The sequence below is a fragment of the Cavia porcellus genome, unplaced genomic scaffold, assembly GCF_034190915.1.
Source record: "Cavia porcellus strain 051 isolate PalLab524CR breed Dunkin Hartley unplaced genomic scaffold, mCavPor4.1 scaffold_25, whole genome shotgun sequence".
In the NCBI taxonomy this organism is placed as follows: domain Eukaryota; kingdom Metazoa; phylum Chordata; class Mammalia; order Rodentia; family Caviidae; genus Cavia; species Cavia porcellus.
Genome location: NW_026947508.1, coordinates 7,666,910 through 7,685,416, shown reverse-complemented (window position 1 = coordinate 7,685,416; position 18,507 = coordinate 7,666,910). Strand labels below are relative to the sequence as shown.

The 18,507-nt window shown below is 54.0% G+C and overlaps 1 protein-coding gene across 1 annotated transcript in view; it reads left to right on the top strand.

Annotated features, from left to right (window-relative positions):
* Dhrs3 (dehydrogenase/reductase 3) overlaps window positions 1-15,085 on the top strand; it is a 31,598-nt gene extending 16,513 nt beyond the window's left edge. The window contains exons 2-6 of the mRNA XM_063235539.1: window positions 8,987-9,130; window positions 9,741-9,860; window positions 10,167-10,405; window positions 13,642-13,767; window positions 14,576-15,085. Coding sequence (XP_063091609.1) covers window positions 8,987-9,130; window positions 9,741-9,860; window positions 10,167-10,405; window positions 13,642-13,767; window positions 14,576-14,660 — 714 coding nt within the window. The 3' untranslated portion in view covers window positions 14,661-15,085. The remainder of the gene's footprint in view (window positions 1-8,986; window positions 9,131-9,740; window positions 9,861-10,166; window positions 10,406-13,641; window positions 13,768-14,575) is intronic.
* Window positions 15,086-18,507: the final 3,422 nt, after the last annotated feature.

The following is an 18,507-nucleotide window of genomic DNA, read 5'->3' as shown; positions in this document are numbered from 1 at the left end:
TGCTTAGGGTTCTGGCTGAAGAGGAAAAGGAGACTCCATGGCTGTTTCCCCCGAGGGTTTTGAATGGACCAGAACCAGCTGGGCTCAGGAGTGTCACTTCGGGAATGCAGTGGGAACCCCACCCAGTGGTCACACTCCATTTTTGAGCTCCTGCTGACCATCACTGGGAGGTGGCAGTTCCAGAGCTGGAAGGGAGAGCCCTTGGTCCCCACAGACCTGTGCTGGCCACCACGGGAGATAGGTGAGTCCCAGCAGGAGGGGGAAGAGAGCAGGAGGGTGGACAAAGCAGCCCCAGAACTGGAGCAGGTGATAGATGGACAGGGTGTTTCACAGGAGGGCCTCTCAGGCAGGCCCTGGACAGGGCCTGAGGAGCAGAGCCTCTCAGGAGGAGGACAGGCCCCTGCAGTAGAGACCACACAGCCCTCTCGGAGAGCAGCAGAGGGATCTGATGGGAAGGGTCTGCTAGATTTCACTCTGAGCCAGGAGGGGAGCCCGAGAGCAGAGTGATGAGGTAAGGCTAATGTTCTAGAAGGATCTCTCTGGCCTCACTGAGCATGGACAGGGAAGGAGTGGAGCAGGGAGGAGCATCCAGCCAGGGCAGTGGTCCTGCTGGTGAGGATCGGCTGGGCCCACAGTAGCACCACTGGGGAGAGAGAAGGGTCACCTTCTGGGAATCAGAAGTTTAATCTGACCTCAAGAACCTTTACTTAGTTGTATCTGCAAGGATCTTGTAGTGGGCATCAACACAAAGCTTAAAGGCCACAAGATCTTGGAGTACAGTGTTTCAAGACTGGTGCATCCTGCAGAAACTGTGTTTCATAGTTAATGGAAAAATAAGATCCTTTCCTGACAAAGAGCACCATAAGAAACTCAGCACTACCAAACTAGCATTCCTAAAAAATTCTCAGGCATATTGTACAAAGAGACAATGAAGCCAACATTAAAAGTCTAGTGGGATGATTATACTACGAGTCTTTTGAGACAGGGGCAGACTGTTATGACTTGTGTCTAGATGTCCCCCAAAGCCTCATGCAGTCATGGAGACAGCTTTTCGGAGGTGGTGGATCCGGAGTGTGTGATGCTGGGCATGAGCATGGAATTCCGGGGCTAATTCATACTGCGATGCTAGGATTAGGGTGCCCCACAGTATGGGTGTGGGCATGGGTGCTGAGGGGCGTAGTGTGGATAAAATACAAGGGACAGGAAAGGGGCTGCTGCTCTTGCTGCTTGTCACTTCCTGCTACTACTTCCATACCTGCTACATTTGCTTTGGTGCCCTCTGCCCACCGTGAGCTGTTTCTTCTCTGTGGTCCCCCTCTGACATGTCACTCTGCCCTGGAGCCAGCCAATCACGGACTGAAACCTGTATGAATGTGACCTAAATAAAACTTTTCTCCTTAAATTAAGAGACCTTTTTTCCAAATAGGGTCCTGCTCACGGGTTCTGGAGGACACAGTTTGTTGAGGGATGCTCATCATGCCCCATACCAGCACCGAAGAGAGCACGGGAAATGTTAGCTGTGGCATCCCTCCCCGCCCACTTGGGGACCAAAGTGGCCCTCGCAAGTGCACCCACCCAGCCGTCAGCCGTGGAGTGAGGATCGACCCTGTCCCCCACTCCACAACTGGGTGACTCTCTGGGCCATGAGCTGTACCAGGCCAGCATGGTCCCCTCCCCTCCTTCCCTGGGAGGAGGACACCTCACCATCCTGTCTGAGACACACCCATGTGCTTAGGGTTGCTTGGGCAATGAGTGGGGACATTTTCTCAAGGGCCCCTTTGCTCCTGTAGGAGTCAGAGTCTAAGGACACAACCTCAGGAATTCAGCAGCATAAGCCAGACATCCAGTTCCGGGAGCTAAAGCAGTCTGTGCCTCAGTTTACTCTTGCAGAAATGGGTGTGCACCTCTCCCAGAGCTGTTAGAGGATGGGTACTGGGCTGCTGGCAGTCACTAAGGACGGCTGCTGCTAGAGAGTACCGTGTATGTGCAAGAGCTTGTGGCCAGCCCTGTGGCTCCCAAGGGGACCAGTTCCAGGCCATCCGCCTGCCTGGAGGAAGTCTCTGCCCAGCTCCCAGTTGTGGTCAAGGACTCATGGGAGGACGGTGCTACCGGCTGATCTCATTTGGGGAGCTTCCTGACCATCCTCTACCCCAGGCGAGCCCATGGTCTCTAAAACATTCGCTGCAGACTGAGCCACGGCCAGAGCCAGCACAGACCTCTCTCACAGCTCCTGGGAGAGCCCTGGTTGTGACTGTGAGGCCCAGCAGTGCAGGACCAGGAAGGACAGCGGAGATGTGGCCCAGGTCCCTGACTGAGAGGCCTAGTGGGATTTGACACCTCTGACCTCCTGGGGTGGGCAATGGCACAAGGGCAGGAGAAATGATCCAAACCTACAGTGAATGTTCAGATTTTTTAAATTTAAAAGCTCATTACAATAAAAGACACTGCCACAATCACCTTCAAAATATTCTCCCCATAGCCAAACATGGTGTCACCTGTAATCCCAGCACTCGGGAGGCTGAGGCAGGGGGATTGCCATGAATTCAAGGCCAGCCTGGGCTACAGAGTGATTTTAAGACCAGCCTGAATTGCATAGTGAGACCCAGTTTCAGAAAACAAATAAATAAATTTAAAAGACCAAAAGTATGTTCCCTTCTTGCTTTCTGAAGCAGTTCTAGAAGGCCCCATCCATGAGCATCTTTATAAGACATGATCAAAAATACAGCGACTGGTGCTGCCGGGCGCCATCCAGTGGAAAGGCAGCCTTGTAGGAAGATCACTGTGGAATCCAGGCGTGGTGATGCAGCCCTGTAATCCCAGCACTCGGGAGGCTGAGGCAGGAGACTGTCTTGCAAGTTGGAGACCAGCCTGTGCTACAAAGTGAGCTCGAGGCCAGCCTGAACTGCACAGCAAGACCCCGTCTCAAAAAAGACAAAAAAAGAAGACATAATAATAACATATAATAACAATAATAATGGGTATTCACCAAGCCCTTTCTAACCTGCTCAATCCCCTTCCGAGTGGGTGCTTAAACCTTTACACGTAAAGGCCAAGTGGACCTTCTGAGTTCATTCAACTTCTCCATGACAGATCAAAGAATTGAAGCCAGACACCCTTGGCTCTGGAGCCGAGTTCCAAGCCGCTCTACCGTAGAGATGGGGTCTCCGTCTTGCAATGAGGATGGGAAAGAGGAAGAGTTTGGGGGAACAGGGGTTTCACTACATAGCCCAGGCTGAACTCACTAAGTAGCTTAGGCAAGCTTCCAGTGCACACAGCCCTCCTCCTGCCTCAGCCTCCCAAGTGCTGGTATTACGGTAGGCATGCACCACCACCCCCGGCAAGGGAAATTCAACGTTTAACCTAGGCTATGAAAGTAACTACAGCCTTGGAGAGTGTGTGTGTCCGCGCTTGCCACGTCACCCACTCTCCACCGGGCACACATAGCCGCATCACAGAAAACATGTGTTGTTTGCTTGCTAGCTTTCATCTGGCCACCAAGCTGGCTTTTTATTTGATTGTCCTGCTGGCGGGGATGTGGGGAGAGGAGGCCAGCACTTCGGCCTCCACCCCGGCCTTGGCCCCTCCCCACCCAGCCCGCTGTGCTTTGGGGTCTCTGGTGGGTATTTTCACCCCTCCTGCCAAGCCAACGGCACATTCCAGCTTCAAAATGCGGGACCCTGGGGACAGGAGCCGGCCTGCCAGAGACCTGCCCAGGGACTTGGATCTTTCCGGGGCTGCCAATTATAAACAGATGCTCCTCCTGGGAGCCGCCCGGGACCACCCAGCTTCCACCCCCGGTGGGACCGAGCGCTCTGCAGCTGGAAAGCCAAGGCCAGGCATCAGTGTGAGCCCCCAGGCAAGGAACGAGGCTGGGTGGAAAGGGGCACCCGTGTCCTCCTGCCAGCAGATTTTTCTGGAGGCCTCCTGGCCTGTGCCATGTGCTGGGGAGCTACACTGGCTTGTTACTCTGCCCAGCCCAGCTAGAGGCTGGGGGCAGGGGTGAAAGGAACACACTTCCCACAGGGACTCACAAACCCTCTCAAACCCAGGTGGGTCAGCCCGCTACGTCTGCGCGCTGGTGCAGGCATGAACACGGACTGCTTGACTCTAGACAGGAGTTGTGAGTCCTGCTGTCCTGCGGTTAGGAGCTCAGGGACCTGCACAGGTCCCTGTGTCTGTCTGAGGCTCACCTGTAAAGCAAAGCAGCCTCCCTGGTGGCCAAAAGGATCAAAGGAGGAAACATCTGTCATGCTCAGCACAGTGCCTGGACCTTGACTAAGGCCACTGCCAAATATTGGAGGGAGGACAGAGGAGCAGCCAGGGAGGCTTTAGAACTGAGGGGATATTCAGGAAGGGTTGTACAGAATGAAGAGGAGCCTGCAAGAAGCCTTGGAATTGAAAGCAAAGAAAAACAACAAAGAGAAAGATAAAATAAGACCTCATGATGGATGGGAGCTCTCAAAAGGCACAGCCAGGGGACTGAGGGACAAGGAGGCACTGACCCCGCAGCTACCAGTGTGTAAATAACCTTTTGGGGCAAGGCGAGATGGGGCCGCTCTTATGACATCTCCTGTTTTTAAGACTATAAATAGCCTTTTCTTTAGGGACTTTTGCCCCACATTAGACAAAACTGATGCTCAAATGCCAGCTCCGTCACTCAGTGGCTGTGTGGCCTATGATAAGATGCTTAGCATCTCTGAGCTACTTCACCCCCATAGCAGCACGCCGTGTCTACCTCCCCGGCCTCCAGCTTAAATGAGGCTCCCTTGTTTACTGTTTATCCTCCTAATCATGATCATGATTTTCTTGTTTCTTCTCCATCTTCCCCCCTGGAACGGAGCCCCCAAAGGCAGGAACCGTGGCCATTTGTTCTCTGCCAGGTCCATGCCTATGCCCTGGGTACAGTGCCTTCCCTTCACGGGAAGCCAGGCTGGCCTCGAACTCACGGCAACCCTCCCGTCTCAGCCTCTGAGTACTGGGATTACAGGCATGCGCCACCGCACCCAGCTTTGCTGTGGATGTAGAACAGGATAAGATGTAAGGAGGGCCTCTGGGTGAGTGAATGCTGGGTGTGGGACACCAGGAACTTGGGAGCAGAGTCCTTGAATCTCAGACTCTCCTGCCGTGCCTGGGGCTCCAGGCTGCCTCTGCAGAGGGAAAGGCTTAGGGTGCGAATCCTGCCACCCTCACTCTCTGAGTGTGGCTCTGAAGAGTGGATGGTGACAGCCCTCACCAGGGAGGCTGTAGAGGCTTCAGCTGGGATTGGGGCTGAGGAAGGGGCGGCTCTGGAGCAAGGGAGTGACCAGGTCTTAGCTAGCAGACCAAGAGGCCCTGACAGCTCACTCTCCAGCAGGGCTCCTCCCCTCCTTCCTCCACACCCCACCTGCTGGTCCTGCCTCGCCCTGTCTGGCACCAGGCGGGGCACTTGTTCTGTCAGCTGTCAGACAGAGCCACCTGGGTGGGCCAGCTGAGGACCTGCAGCTTCCTGATCAGTGACTCAGCCTCCCCAGAGGGTCCTGGCTCCACCAGAGTGGGGTCCTATCCCTGCCGTCCACTCAACTCGTGCACAACCCTCAGCCCTGGGGACACGGGGACAGACCTGGGGCACCATCTTGGTAGAGAACAGCACCACCTGTTTGTGCGATGAAGCCACAGGTCCCAATGTAAAAGGCCCCATTGGCACTGCTGCCCCCAGAAAGGGGCAGCCTCAAGGATATCACCTGTCCTCCCTTCCAGCTGAACCGCTGTGCCTTTCAACAAGGCTCCAGCCCCCTACACCCCATTGACTTGGCTAGAAATTCCTTGGATCAGTAGAGGCTTTTTTTTTTTTTTTGCCTCACTCAGATCTTAGGGAACTTTGTAAGCCCCACGGCTTATTTCCATCAAGAGTCAGAGGTGACCAGAACAGGAAAAAGAAAATCAAGGATTACCTGCATTTCAGGCTGTCAGCTCGGGATGAATGGATGGATGGATGGATGGATGGATGGATGGATGGATTGATGGATGAGTGGCTGGATGAGTAAGTGGATGGATGGATGGATGGATGGATGGATGGATGGATGGATAGGTAGATAGATGGATGAGTAGGTGGATGAATGGATGGATGAATGGACGGATGGATGCATGCATGCATGCATGGATGGGTAGGTGGATGGATGAGTGGCTGGATGAGTAGGTGAATGGATGGATGGATGGATGGATGGATGGATGGATGGATGGATGGATAGATGGATAGATGGATGGATGAATGGATAGGTAAATAGATGGATGAGTAGGTGGATGAGTGGATGGATGGATGGATGGATGGATGGATGGATGGATGGATAGGTAAGTGGATGGATGAGTAGGTGGATGGATGGATGGATGGATAGGTGGATGGATGAGTGGGTGGGTGAATGAATGGATGGGTGGGTGGATGGCAGTGTGGGTTGGAGGAAAGGAGGAGTGGTAGGTAAGTGGAGGGGTGAATGAGTAAATAGATGAGTGAGTGGAGGTGACAGATAGGTGGATGATAAGGGAGACGCAGGAGACCAGAATAACAGTGGCTGCTGAGCAGAGGAGGGGTCCGGTGGATGCCACAGCAAGTTCCCTTGCTGGAGCAAGTATTTGTCTCTTTTCTTCTCCCTGAGCTGAGTCTCCAGCTTCTCCTAGAGAAAGCACTCTATTTTCAGTTCAGAAGACAAGACCACGTCGCGTGCAGCTTGTCTGATTGCAGTCCCTTGAGCGCCCTTGATGGACTTGGGTGGTGGTGACCAGCAGTGGGACTGTCCCTTGTAGAGGCTTCCTGTACTTCAGGACTTCAGCTAAAGTAAATAATGCGGTTGGGCTGAGAGGGCCTTTCAAAAAGGACTTTCCCAGAGATTTTTTTTAAGGTTGACAGGACGCTTTTATTTTCTTTTTAATTTTTTAAAAAAATTTTAAAACCCTCATTTAAAAAATCAAATCCTTTGGGAACCTCTAGAGCCCCTCAGCTAAATACATTATTTTATTTTAAAGAGGGTAAAATTAAACAGAATAAAACATCATAAGAAAACAGTGTAAGAAACACAGATTTCAAAGCAAGACAACAGGAGATCTTCACTGTCTATCACATTGTCTCTGGTTTTCTTTCAAATAGTTGTCCATGTCTTCACATACAGTGAATTTATACAAAACAACATAGTATAAAACTGATCAGAACAGGATGATGAAAGCATTTTAGGTCTTCAGGACCAGACAATGGTGAAGTCAACAATGGCTGCCATCGTGTCTCTCATTCTCTTCAAAATAGCCATTTGTACCTTCATAAATGTTGAAATTAGACAAAACAAAACAAAACAAAAACACTCTGAACAAAGAATAATAGTATTGCTGGATTTCACATCATGATGTTATGGAGCACTAGGTACCTTAGTGTGTCTTTTTCTTCAAAGTATCTGTTCATTTCATCGTGCATTATATTATCGATTCTGATAAACTTTTTAGAAGTTCTATGTATGCGTGAGTCTCTACGTGTATACCTATTCTTTCTGTATTAGAGGGAAACACAAAACAATTTCCTAGAAAAACACAAAGTGAAAAAGACATAAATAATAATAGCGAAGAGCCATCTTGAAACCTTGCCATTTACGGGAAAGTTCTCAGGTTTCAAGGTGAGCAGATAGTAAACTGTGACCCTTAGCCACTCTTTGTCTAGAGGACTTTTCTTCCATACCCTGGGACAAAGCAAAAAGTCACCTACTGGCCTGTCCGCTGTGACCGCAGCTGCCATGAGTCCCGGGTGGGAATGTTTGTCCGCCTTGAGTGGCCCTGCGTTCTCATCAGTCACGTGCGGAGTAAGCAAGTATCACGGAGCTGGGCAGGCAGTGTTCCTCTTCTGAGCCTCGGGGCTTTCATATTGGGGGGTTTTAATGGGGGGACTTCAGATTCTGTTTTGCTTTTGTTTGGGGGATGTATTTCTTTTGAGACAGTTTCACTAGGTAGCTCAGGCTGGCTTCGAACTCATGGTCCCCCTGAGTGCTGGGCTGATAGGTATGTGCACCGTGACACCCGTCCTCACTGACCATTTCAGAAGGAAAAAATAGATAGAAACTTACTGGACAGACCCCTAAAAGCCACCCAGTTCTTGGATCCCTGATTCTATTCTGAGCAATGTGGGTCCCCAGCCTCGCTCTGTGTGTGTGTGTGTGTGTGTGTGTGTGTGTGTGTGTGTCTATGTTACTGGAGACCGAACCCGGGGCTTTTTGCACTGAACTATATCTCCAGCACTCCTTTTATTTTTGAGGTAGAGTCTCGGTAAATTACCCAAGCTGGGCTGTAATTTGCAATCATCCTGCTTCAGCCTCCCAGAATTCTGGATTATTCGCATGTGCTGCACTATGTCTGTCTGGCTTCTTCGGAGCCTGTTACGGGTTGTTCCTAAATTTGCCCACACCCTTTATGTCCCACTCATTGGTGCTGCCGGTGTGGCCTCCTGACACATGGAGCCCACATTTATCGCAGGTGCCTGGATGCCCCCTCCCACCCTGCCTTGCCAGCTCGGCTTCAGTGAGGTGACGGCGCCCTGCAGCCGGCTGGGGCCTCACCGTCACAGCCTCTGCTCTGTCTTAACGGCGGTAGTGAAAAATCCCGGCTCTAGACTCGTTGGTGAGAAGGTCATCTGATTCCTAAAGGAGAGAATTCTGGAATATGGTACAGAAACAATGTTCAAGGACAGGTTCAGGCCAGGTTCAGCTGGCTCCCAGGCGGAAACCGGATGCATGGCAGAGGGTCACAGCGGAGGAGGGCTGCTCATGGCACGGGGGCCAGGAAGCAGGAAGAGAAGGGAGGGCGATGCGTCCTTCAGGGTCAGGTCCTCAGGGACCGCTTCCAAGCAGTGCCACCTCTGCACAGCACACACAGACCCTGAATTCATCACCAGCCACACATTCGAGAACCTTGATCAAAACCATAACAAGAAGATGTTGAATTTCCTGACTCCCTGATCAATCCTGTCCTCTCTTTCTAGATTGTTCTCTGGGGCCGGACTGAGAAATGCCTAAAGGAGACAACGGAGGAGATTCGGCAGATGGGCACTGAGTGCCACTATTTCATCTGCGACGTGGGCAACCGGGAGGAGGTTTACCAGACAGCCAAAGCTGTCCGGGAGAAGGTCAGTGTCCTGGGAGGGTCTGTGCCCAGCACGGCAGAACACAGGGCAATGCCAGGCAAAGAGGATATGCCCTCAGAGCCAGGGAGAAAGGAGCTCCGCTTACGGCAGAATGGCACTGTCCAGGGAAACTTTGGGGACACTCCTGGGGCGCTGGTTCAGAGTACCTGAGTATGGACTGGGCTGGTTATACACAAGAATGGTCAGTGGTTGTCCCTGTGGCAGCTGAGGCCCTGTGGATCTAAACCTGGAGACAAATGTCCCACTGTCTCCTGGGAAAATCCTCCTGACTCTAGGCATCTTGGACTGTGTGTCGGTGAACCCCTCTAAAGTGTTTGGCATGTGGTAATGTTAACCACTTTTAGGTAATACTCTCATTTATTATAGATGTACTGTGTCCCAGGTATGGTGGGTGCCATAGGTTATTTCTAATCCTCAGAATGCGGCTGGTTTGGCACCACCACCATCTTATACACAAGACTGATGCTCAGACAGGTGACAGAGCCTCCCAACGCCATGGGACTGGGGGTGGTGGGTTCTGGTCTGTGCCCCTTCAGGTGCAAGCCACTGGGGCTGGCCGTCCTCATGACCCCTGGCTCCCTGTTGTCCACAGGTGGGTGACATCACCATCCTAGTGAACAATGCTGCCGTGGTCCACGGGAAGAGCCTGATGGACAGTGACGATGATGCCCTTCTCAAGTCCCAGCACATCAACACCCTGGGGCAGTTCTGGGTAAGGGCTCACCCGACCCCAAGCCAGCCCTGGGCATGCGGTGAGATGGGAACAGAGAGAAAGGTGGAGGTCGGTGGGGACCTCCGTGGACAAAGTGGCCACCTAAGAAGAACAACTGGCCACAGAAGCCATCGGCTTCCTGATCTGCGAGCTCAGTGTCCACGGCCACGGGCCCTTGGCCCCCTGCCTTTGGGAGGCACGGTCACTAGAGTGGGGTAGGCGTCGTAGCAGGCTGCTGTCCCCAGGCAGGGAGGAGGGGTCACGGAAGTTGTATCAGCACCACGCTGACCCCCTGTCCACCCTCAGACCACCAAGGCCTTCTTGCCACGCATGCTGGAGCTGCAGAATGGCCACATCGTGTGCCTCAACTCCGTGCTGGCGCTGTCTGCTATCCCGGGAGCCATCGACTACTGCACATCCAAAGCGTCAGCCTTCGCCTTCATGGAAAGCCTGACCCTGGGGCTGCTGGACTGTCCAGGTGTCAGTGCCACCACTGTGCTGCCCTTCCACACCAGCACAGAGATGTTCCAGGGTATGAGGGTCAGGTCAGTGCCGGGGACCAGCCTCCTTCCCCGCGCCGACGTGGCCAGGGGACGGACTATGGGGAAAGTTAGACCATAAACACACCCGGGAGCCTTGGTCTCTCTCTCTCTCTGGTGTCTGATTCTCCAGCTGAAAAATCAAAGGTAAAAGTTAACCAAGCTGTGTGCTCAGACATGTGCCTCTGTGGTTCACAAACACAGCTCAGTGCAAAGAAACAGAGGCCCAGCTCTCTCTCCCTGGAGCCCTCCCAGCAGAGGGAGTTGGACCGCAGACTGAAATTCAGTCTTAGGAGCCCAGCTGCTAGGCAGCGGCTCCCCCGTGGCTGTGATGCACTGAGCGGCCACGGGTCTGATTCGTTACCACTCGAGACTCCATGGCTGATCGTAAAATGTGCCGATGACCACGCAGTAGGTGAGGATAAGACAGCACCAGTGCCCGTGCCCTGTGGTCACCGCCCAGTACATAGCCACACTCGTGATGTACGCAGGGCATAAGGATCTCGATACATAGGAACCAGGCATTCTCCAAAAGCTGTTTTCTCCGCGTGTTTTTGCTGTGTAGCCTGTGATGGCCTGCTTTCTAAATAAGGCAGGCTCCACCCAAACATGAGGGTAACGTGCAAGGGACGCCATGAGAACTCGAGGAGGCAGATGGGAGCCACTCTGCACACCTTGGTTGGCTCTAACAGGGCAGCGTGGCTGGAGTGCTCAACAGTCAAAAATACCTGATTTTGCGTCATTCCCCAGCTATGCTGTGGGTGGAAAGCTTTGGCCTTGTTTTATGACCTCGCCAAGCTTCGCTTGGCTTCTCTGTTAAATGGGGGTGAGGGGGTAATAATATTCACCTCATGGGATTACTGAGAGAATGGAAATAACCCAGGTAATGCATGCATGAGGTACAAGGTCCAGGACATAGTAGATGCTCAATAAAAAGCTACTGCGTTTATTATTTTTACTAAGCAACGTCTTCATATAATAGAAACATCTTAGTATAAATTCTACTAATATTCCTTGATAGCTTTTCTTTCTTCCTTGAGAACTCAGGGTTTCTTTTCATAAATGAGAGGCATTCAATAAATGCATGTTGGCAGGAGTAATCTATGTTTTCAAGGGGTGCCCTGGGCACAGTAGGGACACGACATCCACAGCCATTGCATTTGCATGTCTATTTCATCTTCCAACATGCTCGCCCTCCATCATATTAAGAAGGAAACTCAAAGTTTCCTTAAGTCATTTTTCTTCGTGGTTCGGAGTGTTGACCATGTGTGGCCTGGAGTTAAATCCCAGCTCTGCGTGATGTCAGGCAAATTACTTGAGTTTTCTCGGCCTCGGTTGCCTCCTCTCTGCAAATGGATTCATCCCTGTAACCCTTATTTCAAGGGTTGGATGACTCCTGGTGGAAATCGACTAGCGATGCCTGCGGGCACGTCCCCTGGATGAACTGTCCTTAGGGGGCGGGTGAGTCCCAGGGAGGGACTGCTAGCGTGGTGCCAGGAAGACCTGACTTAGCTGGTGGCTACGGGAGACAAGAAAAATGGAAGGAAGAATGGAAAGGAGAGAGGGAGAACACGGAAAATGAAAATAAGAGGGGAGGGACGGGTAGGAGGAAGAAAGATTGGTTTCTTCCTGCAGCTAAGCTTAGCAGCTTCCCAGGGTTGAAGGTGGGGAACAAGTTGGGACAGAATTGATGGTTCCCCAGTGAGACACCGTGGCCATGGGTGCTGCTGTCTGTAAATCACTGTTTGTTGATGTACTGTATACCCCACACCAGCCCCAGACACATGTGGCCTCATGGCAACTCAGAAGGAGTTTTATCGTAGGCAAGAGAACTGGGGCTGAGAAATTAGTTACAGCAAGGAGCTGGATAGCTGGATAGCTGAAAGCTAGGACTTTGTGTGGCCACCGTGGGCATCCAGAGCTCGGACAGTGCCCAGACACCATCCCAGGCACCACGGAGAGAAAGGAGGAAATCCACCAGCAGGCAGCTGGAGGCTCCTCTGCGGGTCTCCTGGGGTGTTGCTGGGACTCCCCTCAAGCTCACGAGCTTGGCCTGTCTGCCCTTCATCTCTTCCCCCAGAGACAAAATGGGCAATAGGCAGAGACAGACGGTTCAAGCAGCCACGGCATCTCCTGGGCTCCAAGATTAGCGCCCATTCATAACAGGTCAGCCCTTCTGGACTGCGGACAGCACCACCATGACATGAAAAGGAAACGCAGGGCAGGGGTGAGACCGTGGAGCCCAAGAGCAGGTCCAGAGTGACTCCAGACCCAGTGACTCAGCACCCCTAATCTCCCCAGTGCCAGGGCAGATCCCTTTGTGTGGCTGAGGTCAGAGCCAGCGGCACTGGCCTTGTGCCTACAGCCGGGGAGGGTGGCAGGATCAGGGCACGAAGGCACCAGTGCAGTGGCCTCGTGTTCCTGCAGGCCCAGGCCGCCCACTCATCACCTGAGCCTCTGCCTCCTTATCTGCTGGTTGGAGAGATGATTCACGCACAGGTCTGGCGCTTTTGAAACAGCATCATTGCTGGGCCTGGCTTGAGGCATGGGCATGGGGAGCCCCTGCAATCACCCATCCATTCATTTAGGAATTCATGGAAAGCACTCTGCAGGTGTTGGAATGGTCAGTGACTTGACTAGTACAGGAGAAACCAGGCCTCCAGACAAGACAAGCAGGACACTTTGGGGGAGCAGCAAACAGGCCAGTGTTCATCCCTTCAGCCAGTATTTATTGAGCACCTGCTATGCCTGAGAATACTGTGCAGAGCAAAACTGACCAGGCTGCTGCCCTCATGGAGCTCACAGTGTGGTGGGGCCGTGGCCATTAACAAGGAGACAGGCGAGGCCACTCCAGATGTGACAAATGCAGCCAGACGGATTTGCAGGGGTCGAGATCAGAAGCCACTCGGGGTGGCCGTCAATGGTCCGCGCTGCAGAGAGGGCTCCCAGTAGTAGGACCCGGCAAGAGTGAGCCTGGCTGTGGGGACGAGTGAAAGGCCCTGATCACAGAGTGTAAGGTGACAAGGACAGAAGGGCCAGCTGCTGGGCGAGATGTGCTTGATTCTCAGGGAAGCTGTCAGGTGCCGGGCTGGAGGAGCTCCGGGAAGTCAGGGCTGCATTTCCGTGGGCTTGGGTCTCACACAGGAGAGGCCAAGGGGCGTCCCAGAGGTGGGGGCCACGGAGCAGCTTCTAGCGGAAACACTTGCTTCCTGAGCAGTCACCGCGTCTCTTCCTGCCTTCAGGTTCCCCAACCTCTTCCCCCCGCTGAAGCCAGAGATGGTGGCCCGGAGGACGGTGGAGGCCGTGCAGCTCAACCAGGCCCTCCTCCTGCTCCCGTGGACCATGCACATCCTCGTTATCTTGAAAAGGTAGGAGCTGGGGGAGAAAGCAGTGGGTCAGGCTCCTGGCAAGCATTCCCACACCCCACAGGCAGCAGAACCCCCCCCTCCTCCCCTCCGCATCCCGGCACAGAACCCCTCTTCCCCTTCCCCAAGAGAAATCTTTAAATGTACAACTACAGGGCCGCCACCCCCAGGAAGCCTTCCAGATAGCTCTTCCTGGAAGCAAATCTTTCCCATCTTTTGAGTGGAGCAGGGGTCTCCAGTCTGATTCAACAGACAGACTGGGGGTCCTCCCTGAACCACAGCTCTGTGGGACCAGGGATCAGAGATGGTCTATCACAAAGGCAGTCATGTGACTGATGAACTGGTGAAGGTGACCCCAGATCATCGCAGGGAAACCCAGGAGCTCTGGGTGACACCCAGGAGAGGCCTATGAGGCCCCAGAGGACGTGACACTCAAATTGCCCCTGACCTCTCTCAGCCCCACATAGGAAGTCTTCGTGCTGAGGAAGCAAAGGGTGGAGTTGATTGATCTCTGATACTGTCTTAGTCTTTTCCGTTGCTATAACTGAGTGCCGTAGACTGAGTGGTTTATAGAGTACACAGGTTCATTTGGCTCACAGCTTGGATGGATGGGACATCTAAGGGCAGGGCAACACATCTGCCCAACATCTGGCAAATAAGGCGTGGATAATAGGGAACTTGATGTGCAACCTGGCAAGAGAGAGAGGAGTTTGTGGGACCATCAGTCTACTACCCTGTTTCCTGTGGCCACCAGGGACCCAGCCACTGTTCTCCACCATAATGACAGGTGTCTTTTCTCTCCCCACCCCAGCATCCTCCCACAGGCTGCAATGGAGGAGATCCACAGATTCTCAGGAACCTATACCTGCATGAACACTTTCAAAGGACGGACATAGAGGCAAGAGGCAGAGACATGCCGCAGAGCCTGAGGGGCCCACAGCACCTGGGCACACACCCATGCCTGTCTGTGGGCATGTTACTGCTGGGCAAGTGGGTCTGTTCCTGCTCCAGGCAAAGACTCTCAGCCCCTCAGGTCAGCCCCAGGACCTTTGCACAGGACTGATGGGTACAACTCTGACCTCTACACGGGGCAAGAATCCAGCCAGCAGCCACCTTGACACTTCTGTATATGTCTAATTCTGTAGAGTTTATTGTTACGTTGCTTCTCAAGTCTAACCAGCCTCAGCTGTGTGCATAGACTGTTTGCAGGAGGGTCTGTCCCAGACGCTACGCCTTCCCCTTCGGAGCCTGCTCATCTTCAGCTTGAGCAAACTGGTTGAACAGCAGGAATGAAAAATAAAGAGCGATCGCTTTTGCAGGCTCCTTGGTTCAAATCCTTGGTGGCAAATTGGGAGGGGCCAGTCCTAAGCACAAAAGTCCCCATCCACTGGGAGAGAACTGGTCCACCCCGGTCCCCAGCTGCCAGGAGGAAGGAAGGCGACAGCGATCTGGAGAGAAATAAGAGCCAGGTTCTGAGGCTCAGAGCGGCTCCTTCCCTGCTCCTCAAGCCCTCCCCACAGCCTGCGGCTTCCCTGCATAGCCCCCCAGCCCCGCTGTAGACAGCAGGCCACCGGCTCAGGGCGGCAGAGCCCATCTTTATTGAGCCCCTGCTGTGCACCTAGCACCGCAGAAAAGTTAAAACCTTCAGGATGCCAGCACAAGATGCCAACTGGCTCACGGAAAGGATCAGCAAACAGTGACAACTTGTAGCCCAATGCGACAGGTGCCTCGGGTACCTCGCCACATCTGACTGCAGGGGAAAGGTGTGGAGTGGCAGAAGGAAGTGATGCAGGCTTAGCCCCAAAGTGGTAGGCACAGATGCCCGTGTCCTGTGTCCTGTGTCCTGTGTGTGGCCTCTCTGCTGACCCGGGTTCTATCACGCCACCCCTGGGGGAGGGGAACAGCGCCTGTTCTTGCAGGTGGGTGGCGGGAGCAGGCAGGGTTCCCCCAAAGGGGAGGAGAAGGTCACGGGCCTCTGACTCAGCAGAGGAGCTCCCCCAGAGTTGCATAAGCCTGCACTGACACACAAACCTCAGGCTGAACCCTGCCGCTGCCGAGCCTAGACCCTCAGCCCAGGTGCGCCTCACATCGGGCCTGGTGCAGAAACACCGCGTCATGATCCTAGCCACTGTTTACTGAGCACCTACAGAGTGACTGCCTGTCTGGTGCTGTCTTCGCTCTAGGACTCAGGTTGATGAATGGCCTCTATCTAGGACCACGTCTTGTAGCTTAGGTAGGTATTCTTCTGGCGAACCTTCACTGCCTCTTCAAGTTTCTGCCCAGAGACAAAATATGTCACTCGTGCTCACATTTCATTGGCCAGTGCAGGTCAGGTGACAAACCTGCCTTTGGGGCGGCAAAAAGTACAATCTTCAATGCGGTGCTGTGCAGAGTGCTTGGCTGTGTTGCACATGCCCAGGGGAGAAGATGGCAGGAGGAAAAGTTACAGTTGCAGCCGCCGGGGATGGAGGGAAGCGCATGCGGGTGCTGAGCAGCGTCCTGAGGTGGCGGCTGTCGGCTCACACTTCACAGTGGGAAAGCCAGAGGGAATTACCAAACCTCTTTCACAGGTGAGAAGCCCACAGGGCAGGAGGAAGGCTTGCCGGTCCGGAGCTGTTGTTGCCTTTCCTCACTCCTGGGGAAGGGATCCAGGGGCGCTGTACCACTGGGCTACATCCCCAGCCCTTTCTATATTTTGAGACCAGGTCTTGCTTTGTGGCCCAGGCTGACTTTAATCTGGAATCCTCCTGCCTCAGCCTCCCAAGTAGCTGGGATTACAGATCTTTGCCACTGTTCCTGGTCTAGTCAGGAATTTAAACTCATCTCTACTCACCAGACTCTGGCAAATGACAAACTGCTAAACCCAGACATGTCATTTCCTTTAGGACTTGAGGACATGCGTCAGCAAAGGGGATGGTAGGGGGACTCCCAAAGGGTCTCCTGGGATTGCCCCTGCCTATCTTTTATCCTGCCCCCCAACACACGCGCACACACACACACACACACACACACACACATAAGGAAGTCCAGTTAAGTGGGCACACAGGGCAGGTGGCCTGTGACCAGCTCTCCCAGAATGCAGCTGGGGGTAGACACATCCTGGTGGGCAGAGACAGATGAAGACCAGATGGGGGTCATGTCTGCTGATGGACTTTCTAACAGCTGATGGATTTCTGCGCTCGGGCTCTGGCTCCCGGCTGACCCTTTGGAAAGGATCTGACTTCCGAAGTTTCCGTGAAATTTTGGAGCAGGAATGCAGTGAGAGTCCCTGGGGAACGAAGGACAGGGGAAGGGAGCAAGGCCCAGCCAGCCTTCCCGAGGGCCCACTGAGGGCCCAAACCGCCCTTTTGGCCGCAGTGGGATCTCTTGGGTTGCCAGAGCCCCAGGGGCTTCTCTCGATGGCACAGCAGGGCCCGGTCCCACCCGTGTGTGCCAAGAGCCTTCAGTCTCTTTCTGGATCTTTTCCCAGAGGAACCAGGGGAAAAGGCCCTGGGCGCATTCCCAGGAGGCCGAATCCTGGTCCCTCCCTGGGATGGTTTGGCCGCTTGGAGAGCCTCGAGGATGAGAGTGGAGAGCTAATTCTGTCCCTTTGCTTGGCCGACTGAAGGAGAGTGACAAGCGCCAAGCCCCCGAGGGACAGGACAGGGCATGCCAACCCTACAAAAGAAGTCCTGGGTCCTGGGAAATGACCCAGTTGCCATGCTTGAGGTTCTTCCAGAGAGAGCCAGACTGGGGTGGGCGCTGAGCCCGAGGAGGCACCAGACCCAAGCCCCATTCTGGCTCCATTCCAGGGGACCAGGCTATCTGGGCTGGCATGGGGTCAGGAATTGAGTCCTGGGGCCATCACCAGTCTCAGGGGCTGGTGCTTTGAGAAGCTGGCTCTCTTCTTCTGCCAGGCCTCAGCCCTAGCTCCTCCCCACCCACACTGCTCCCCAACCCAGAGCCCCAACTGATGGGGAAGCAGTCTTTGCCCTTGGGGACCTCCCAGTCTGATGGGGGATAGAAAGAGAAGCCAGGTCACCTCACCTGTACACTGAGCAGTAGGGACGGACCAGCTAGAGGCCCACCCTCCCACTCCTGGGGATGTGGGTAACAGCCCAGAGATCCATGTTTGTGAGGAGGAGTCCACAGTACCCCCTCACTTCAGCCAAGGCCGGGAGGTGACAGATGTCCCTGCGGGAAGCAAGGAAGGAAGGAAGGAAGGAAGGAAGGAAGGAAGGAAGGAAGGAAGGAAGGAAGAGCTGTCATCCTGATTGATTTACAAATATTCCTTGACACACATAAACTGCATAAACTGAGGGCTGCCTGCTGGGGGCCAGAGTTCATTCCTCCTGGGCCCGGGAGCCGCTGCCCCCATCTGTCCAGGTCCAGATCCCCCACCCTCTGAGACCTCTGTCCCCCAAATCCCCAGCAGGCCCACCTAAGTGCCCAGGCTCTCACAGACCCTCCCTGAGGCCAGGAGGTTCCCCAAGGGACAGGAAGCCCTGGCATCTGGGGGAGGAATCCACCAGCTGAGTTCCAATCTGGGCTGTGCCACCTCCTCTGTGTGATGTCACCTCTCCCCACCTGCAGAGTGGGGGTGATGTTGATGCTCTCCTGCCTCCAGGACAAATCTGGCCTAGAAAGCTCTGTGTGCCCTTGGGGATGTCAGGATGCTGGTGGCTCCCACAGCTCCAGCAGCCACTCGGGGCTCCTGGGTCACCGTCTTGGCCGGGCCTGTGGTGGCAGCACCCTTCCAGGCAC